This window comes from Penaeus japonicus, unplaced genomic scaffold (assembly GCF_977035675.1).
Source record: "Penaeus japonicus unplaced genomic scaffold, GWHDUDI00000001_assembly GWHDUDI00000022, whole genome shotgun sequence".
Taxonomy (NCBI): Eukaryota; Metazoa; Arthropoda; class Malacostraca; order Decapoda; family Penaeidae; genus Penaeus; species Penaeus japonicus.
This window is the reverse complement of record NW_028234424.1, coordinates 5,185,389-5,192,888: the sequence shown is the minus strand read 5'-3', so window position 1 is coordinate 5,192,888 and position 7,500 is coordinate 5,185,389. Positions and strand designations below refer to the sequence as shown.

Below are 7,500 nucleotides of genomic sequence, written 5' to 3'. Positions count from 1 at the left end.
TCTCGATTTTCTCGTACTATAAACCATACCCTACCTATCCTAATCAACAGTAATACATAACATAACTATTTCCATGTATTTCCCATATCAGACAACAGTCAAACATAAGATGACAGTTCTCTTCTATTACCTATCCATTAACTATCCTATCCATTAACCATTACCTACGCATTCCAGTCAACAGCAACACATAAATCTTTTTTTTCCTCAGGACTGCTTGGGTCGGTTACTCGAATGCTGTAGGAAGACTAACATGATTACAATATTCGACATCAATTCCAACGAAGGATTAGACAAGTACATCTTATACGCTTTGATGACATGTACGTATTGTATTGCAAGTCTGTAATGTGAAGTAAGTGGTAGGAATTTTGTTTTGGGGGAAAAGTGTTGTTTTTTTTATGTCTTTGTTTAACTGTTTTTGTATTGTTATTGTTTTTGGTACCGGAAGCCGTTTTTTTTTTTTTTTTGAGGTTCCATGTGTAAAAGCGTTTTTTTTATGCAAGTGATTTTGAGATAATTCTACGTTAATGTAATGGCACGAAAAAGAACCATCGCACATGTCCTTCCACCCACAGAGGAGAGCACGTCCTGAGAAAAGGTCATGAAGCTCAACTCATGAACAGAATATCCCTTTTGATGCCTCAACTGCATAATAAAAAATATCTACACGAAGTAAGTATTCACTGTGATGATGGTCATGAGAATAATTATGATGATAATAATTATGAATGTATGTTTAGATAAGATTAGCCTGACGATATATGAGGATGCCTGTGCATTGTGTTAATGTTTTAATGTTATTTCATCCTTTATATACACACACGGTCACTTTATGTACTACGATGTGAATTATCGTTGATTTCTAATTGTTTCGTATAATCTCAATCGGTATATCAACTTTGCTTACCTTAGTATAATGATATTTTATATTTTATAGTTGTGTCTTTATTTTTTATATTTTTATGTATATTTTTTTATATTTTTCGCCAGGACCAAAAAAGTCGATATTCAATAATATTATGTGTTACCAATTCATTTTTTCCGTTCTCGTTAACTTAAGTTTTATATTGCAGGTTTGAAATTAATACTAATAAGAATATCCTATATTAGCCCTACTATCATATCTAAATATTTCCATAACAATATTATTCAATATTCTCGATTTTCTCGTACTATAAACCATACCCAACATAACCTAATCAACAGTAATACATAACCTAACTATTTCCATGTATTTCCCATATCAGACAACAGTCCAAAAATAATTTATACAGGTTCTTAACTAGTCTTAATCCATTAACTATACCTACGCATACATTACCTACGCATTCCAGTCAACAGCAACACATAAATCTTTTTTTTCCTCAGGACTGCTTGGGTCGGTTACTCGAATGAAATAGGAACGAATATGGATTACATATTCGACGACATTCCAACGAAGGGATTAGACAAGTTTGATTTTTACGCTTTTTTGATGACATGTACGTATTGTATTGCAAGTCTGTAATGTGTTTGGAGGAAAATGTAATTTTGTTTGGGGGAAAAGTGTTGAGTTTTTCATTTTTTTTTTTTTTTTTTTCTTTTGTTAACTGTTTTTGTATTGTTATTGTTTTTTTTTTTTTTTGAGTTCCATTTTTTTTTTTGAGGTTCCATGTGTAAAAGCGTTTTTTTTATGCAAGTGATTTTGAGATAATTCTACGTTAATGTAATATGGCCTCCACTTTTACAAAGCCCCCCCCTCCCCCCCTTACACACACACTCACACTTAAAACTACGTACCTCACACTCACTAACGGTAACCTTCCATCTCCTTTCTTCCTACATAAAGAACTTCCTCTCTTTACCCCTCCCCCCCCCATTTCTTCCCATAAAAACCCTTTTCTCCCGTAAAGAACTTCTTTATTCCCTCAGAAAATGTCCCTCTCTTTTCCCCCCCCATAATAATTCCCCGCCTCCCCAAAACCGTTCAATCTCCCTCTCCCTCACGTAAAACTTACCCCCACCACCCCACTAAAAGTCCCTTTACTTTCCCACCTCAAAATCTTACCCCCCCACCCCCCTCAAAAACTTCCCTTTCCCTTACAATAACTCCCCCCCCCCTAAAAACTACACCTCCCACCCCCTAACCTACACTAAACTGTCCAACACCCCCCACTCCCAAAACCCTTCCTCACCCCCCACCCCACCACTGCCAAAACTCTTCTTCACCCCCTCCTCCCCCTCCCCACTGCCAAAACCCTTCTTCACCCCCCACTGCCATAACCCTTCCTCACTCCCTCCTCCCCCCCCCACTGCCATAACCCTTCCTCACTCCCTCCCCCTCCCCACTGCCAAAACCCTTCTTCACCCCCTCCTCCCCCTCCCCACTGCCAAAACCCTTCTTCACCCCCTCCTCCCCCCACTCCCAAAACCTTTCCTTACCCCCCACCCCCCACCCCCCACTGCCAAAACCCTGCCTCACCCCCCATCCTTCATCCCCACTGCCAAATCCCTTCCTCACCCCCCTCCTCCTCCCTCCCCCCAAAACCCTCCCCCACCCACAGACCATGTTCATAGCCACGTCCTCTACCTCAGGCAGGCAAAGGTCTCAGTCGTCACGCCAGGACCAGCTCGGCCTCGCTCTGCTGTGGAACAGACCTGACATCGCCGAGACCCAAATCTTCCCAGGTACGTCAGAGGGAGAACTTCGTGCTCGTGATGAGCTTGTGTTTCTGACTTGGATGCGTTTTTTTTCTGTGAGAATTGTTCTTGGCAGATATTGGCATTAGGTATTGGCAGTAGTAGTAGCAGTAGTAGTAGTAGTAGTAGTAGTAGTAGAAATGGCATTTTAGTACTTTTAGTAGTATTAGTAGTAATTGAATTAGTAACGTTAGTGGTGTTGGTAATGGTAATAGTAGTAGTAGTCATAGTAGAAGTAGAAATAGTAGAAGTAGCAGTAGTAGTAGAAGCAGCAATCGTGATAATAGTGGTTCATATTTCTACCATTTCACTTCTCTCTCCTCATATTCCTCCTCTATATCTTCCGTCCTCTCTTGTCCTCCTCTCCATGGTCTTCCCTCTCCTACTTCTCTTTCCTTTCTCTTCCTCGTTATCCTCTATCTATCCTCTTTTTTTCTTCCTTTTCTTCCCTCCATCCTCTGTCTTCCCTTGTTCTTCTTGTCTCTCCTTCTTTTCCTACTTCCTATCTTCTCATCCTCCTTCTCCTTTTCCTCTTTCTTCTTCTCTTCTTATTCCTCTTCCTCTTCCTCATCTTACCCTAATTCCTCCTTCTCTTCCTCCATCTCATATCCCCCTCCTCCTCCTCCATCTCATTTCCCCCTCCTCCTCCTCCTCCATCTCATATCCCCCTCCTCCTCCTCCTCCTCCATCTCATTTCCCCCTCCTCCTCCTCCTCCTCCTCCTCCATCTCATTTCCCCCTCATCCTCCATCTCATTTCCCCCCCTCCTCCTCCTCCTCCATCTCATATCCTCCTCCTCCTCCTCCATTTCATATCCCCCTCCTCCTCCTCCTCCCCCTATTCACTTCGATCTTCCTCTTCCTATCTCCCCTCCAGCTGAAAGCAACTGGAATCTCGGCGCCCTCGAAGACCTCATGACGACGGCGCTGCTGGAGGAGAAGGTGGAGTTCGTGAAGCTCTTCGTGATGAACGGCCTGGTCATGGAGGACTACCTCACCGTGGGTACCCTCAGGTCCCTCTACAACCAGGCGGTGAGTCTTAGACGAAGGGGGTTGTGTTGTGTACTTGAAGACGTTGTACCGTGTTGGTATGATGGCTAAAAGAACAAGATGGTAGAATGAGAAAGTTCGGATATGAATCATGAAACTCAAATTGAATGTGAATTGGAGATCAAAGGTGGTATATGGAAATTAAAACAACAACTCAAATTTGGTACGATAACGTTTTTTTGGAAGGATGAGGCTGCAATTTCGAAATCTTTTTGGCTTTGATGATGATGAACTCCAGGAGGACTTTGAAACTATTGTCTCATTCATTTATTTATTTGTTTTATTCTGTCACAATTTTGTTGTGTATACGAGTTGTTTCTCAGGTTGTGTATTCCTCCGCCATGGGATTTTAGGAGTGGTGTTATTTTTTTCGTTTACTTATCATATTCAACCGCAAATTCGTAAATGTTGATCTTAGGAAGTGCGATAAAATCTGATATGTAAATTTGTGGATAGTCAATCTTTACTAAAAATATCTTGATATGTATTATCTTTTTTACATTTGCCATCTTTTCAATTTCAAACTCACAGATATTCCAGATACGAATTCTATTCACGCGTTGCAGTAATCATAATCCTCAATATTTACCTCTGCAGTGTGTGCCCAACAGCCACCTCTCCCGTCTGTTACAAAGATCATCGAACAGCTGGAATCACACCCTCATCCACGTCCACAATCTACTGCAAGCAATGATGAAGAAGCACAACGACAAGAACTACTTGATTGACACGCCCGAAAACATTGCAAACAACCCTAACATCAGCTCCAAGACGTTTGAGGTTGTCTGGTCTTATTTTCCCTTTAAAGCCATTTTGCCTACTTTGCATTTCCTACTTTTTTCTCTTCTAATTTGTTTTAGATAAATTGTACCCAGATATTTGGTTTGTCGTCTCCTCCTCTTTTTTTCTTTGTTTTATCTCATATTTCTTTGGTTGTAGTTTACTTGTTGTAGGCACGCACATCATATATCTAATCTGAACTTTTCTCTTGTGCACTGTATTTCTTAAACATATATTCTAATTTACGATCCTCTTAACTTAACTCAAATTCATATCCTTCCATCTCCCGCAGGATCCTTATCTCGAGCTGATGCTGTGGGCCGTCTTTAGCAGGCGATCCAACTTGGCCAGGTTCCTGTGGGAGCGCTGTGACTCGCCGCTGTGTTCTGCTGTGGTGGCCTCCTGCATGTACCAGGCCCTTTGGAAGTCTCTTGGGAAGAAGAACACAGACATACGGCAAGAATACCAGCGGCAGAAAAAAGTTTTCCAGGGCCTTGCAGAAGAGGTGAAAGAGTTTTTTTTATCATTATTCAAAGAATTTAGGGGATCCTTGAGATAGCATGTGCCTTTCAAACAATAAAGGAATTTGTAATCTGAACCTCTGAACACGAACCATCATAAATCATAACTCGAATTCACTCCATTCACCCTATCTTCTCATTTTTCCTAATCTAATCTAACCTTAGGCTTCAACTCCCTATCGTCCAACCACAATCCTAAGCACAATTTCCTTCCTACCAGCTGTTGAACGTGTGCTACCAAGAAGACCCTATCAATGCCATGGGACTCATAGAACGGAGGAACCCGAAGTGGGGCCAGCTGGACTGCCTCGAGTTAGCGTACATCGCCAACGACCTGGTCTTCATCTCTTCGCCTTGCTCCCAGGCCACCGTCGAACTCAACTGGCGGAGAGGCATGACCAAGGCGCCCTATTCTGCTGTTATCGTCGCGAACATGTTCCCTTTCCTCATATTTTGGTCTAAGATCTTCCAGTGAGTGAACATGTTCCCCTTCCTCATATTTTGGTCTAAGATCTTCCAGTGAGTGAACATGTTCCCCTTCCTCATATTTTGGTCTAAGATCTTCCAGTGAGTGAACATGTTCCCCTTCCTCATATTTTGGTCTAAGATCTTCCAGTGAGTGAACATGTTCCCCTTCCTCATATTTTGGTCTAAGATCTTCCAGTGAGTGAACATGTTCCCCTTCCTCATATTTTGGTCTAAGATCTTCCAGTTAGTGAACATGTTCCCCTTCCTCATATTTTGGTCTAAGATCTTCCAGTGAGTGAACATGTTCCCCTTCCTCATATTTTGGTCTAAGATCTTCCAGTGAGTGAACATGTTCCCCTTCCTCATATTTTGGTCTAAGATCTTCCAGTGAGTGAACATGTTCCCCTTCCTCATATTTTGGTCTAAGATCTTCCAGTGAGTGAGAATCGGCCCCCACCTCATATTTTGGTCTAAGATCTTCCAGTGAGTGAACATGTTTCCCTTCCTCATATTTTGGTCTAAGATCTTCCAGTGAGTGAACATGTTCCCCTTCCTCATATTTTGGTCTAAGATCTTCCAGTGAGTGAACATGTTTCCCTTCCTCATATTTTGGTCTAAGATCTTCCAGTGAGTGAACATGTTCCCCTTCCTCATATTTTGGTCTAAGATCTTCCAGTGAGTGAACATGTTCCCCTTCCTCATATTTTGGTCTAAGATCTTCCAGTGAGTGAACATGTTCCCCTTCCTCATATTTTGGTCTAAGATCTTCCAGTGAGTGAACATGTTTCCCTTCCTCATATTTTGGTCTAAGATCTTCCAGTGAGTGTTTGGTTAAGGTTGATATGGCAGGGGATGATACGAAAAGGCATTGTCTCACTGTTTCTAGCCTCTATGAGTCTAACCTTAGAACAGTCTTTGTTTCTGGGGTCACTAAAGAATAACCTTAGAACAGTCATTAGTAATATGATACTAATCCTTGAATTAGTTTTTTTTTTTCCAAGTTACAAAAATTCTTTTAATTTAAAGCAATGTATCGTTGTATAAAATGATTATGCGTATTTAATGCATGCGGCAATCTCTTTTCCAAAGTGTTCTTATAATACTATAGTACTTTTTATAGGCGCATGATTAAAGCACCATTTAGTTTTATATTAGACTGGCATATGTCATACCCACTCAAAAAAATGCCTCTGGATCTTTTTTATCAAATTAAAATATCCTCGTAGAAGGAAATAGAACATGTATTTACCTTTTAATTACTTATATTTTCTTAAGCTATTTATATATTGTTTTATCTTTGATCATATAACAGAGCATCTCGTACATGTCCAACAAAACCTTAGATAAGACAAACAAAAAACAACAACAAAGAAAGAAAATAAACCCGTTTCCGATCCTAGATTTCAAAAACTTGGCGACAACGGCGGCGAACTCACAGCGTGGCAGAAGCTAATCGTGTTCTACAAGTCGCCCATCTCCAAATTCTACGCCCACACCTCCACCTTCGTCATCTTCCTCCTCCTGTATTCGTACGTGGTCATGTTCGACTTCAAGTACGAGATGTCCGTGAGCGAAATCATCGTCGTGACTTGGATAGCCGCAACTGCCGTAGAGAAGATATCTGAGGTGTGTCGCGTCACGTTTTGGGTCGCTTGTTTTTTTGTTTTTTTTTGCAGGTCGGCTTATTGTAGAAAGAAGGTAGTTGAGGTGGGGAAGGTGCTTTCTTTTTCTTTCTTTGTTGGATTTATTGGCTATCAACCAGCGGCACATGCCAAGGTCATTAAGCCAATGTTTCCATTTTATCTTATCAGCGGGGAAGGTGCGATTTTGTTTTATTCATTTGCTTATATATATATTTGTTTTTGTTTTTTGTTACTGTCTGAATGTATGTATGTATGTATGTATGTGTGTATGTATGTATGTTTGTATGTATGTATGTATGTATGTATGTATGTATGTATGTATGTATGTATGTATGTATGTATGTATGTATGTATGTAT

The 7,500-nt window shown here is 40.8% G+C and overlaps 1 protein-coding gene across 1 annotated transcript in view; it reads left to right on the top strand.

Moving 5' to 3' along the window:
* The first annotated feature begins 217 nt into the window (after positions 1-217).
* LOC122258388 (transient receptor potential cation channel subfamily M member 3-like) overlaps positions 218-7,500 on the top strand; it is a 13,589-nt gene continuing 6,306 nt past the window's right edge. The window contains exons 1-7 of the mRNA XM_086549366.1: positions 218-323; positions 2,578-2,670; positions 3,558-3,712; positions 4,328-4,510; positions 4,803-5,015; positions 5,252-5,502; positions 6,900-7,125. Of these exons, the coding sequence (XP_086405492.1) occupies positions 254-323; positions 2,578-2,670; positions 3,558-3,712; positions 4,328-4,510; positions 4,803-5,015; positions 5,252-5,502; positions 6,900-7,125 (1,191 nt within the window). The 5' untranslated portion in view covers positions 218-253. The remainder of the gene's footprint in view (positions 324-2,577; positions 2,671-3,557; positions 3,713-4,327; positions 4,511-4,802; positions 5,016-5,251; positions 5,503-6,899; positions 7,126-7,500) is intronic.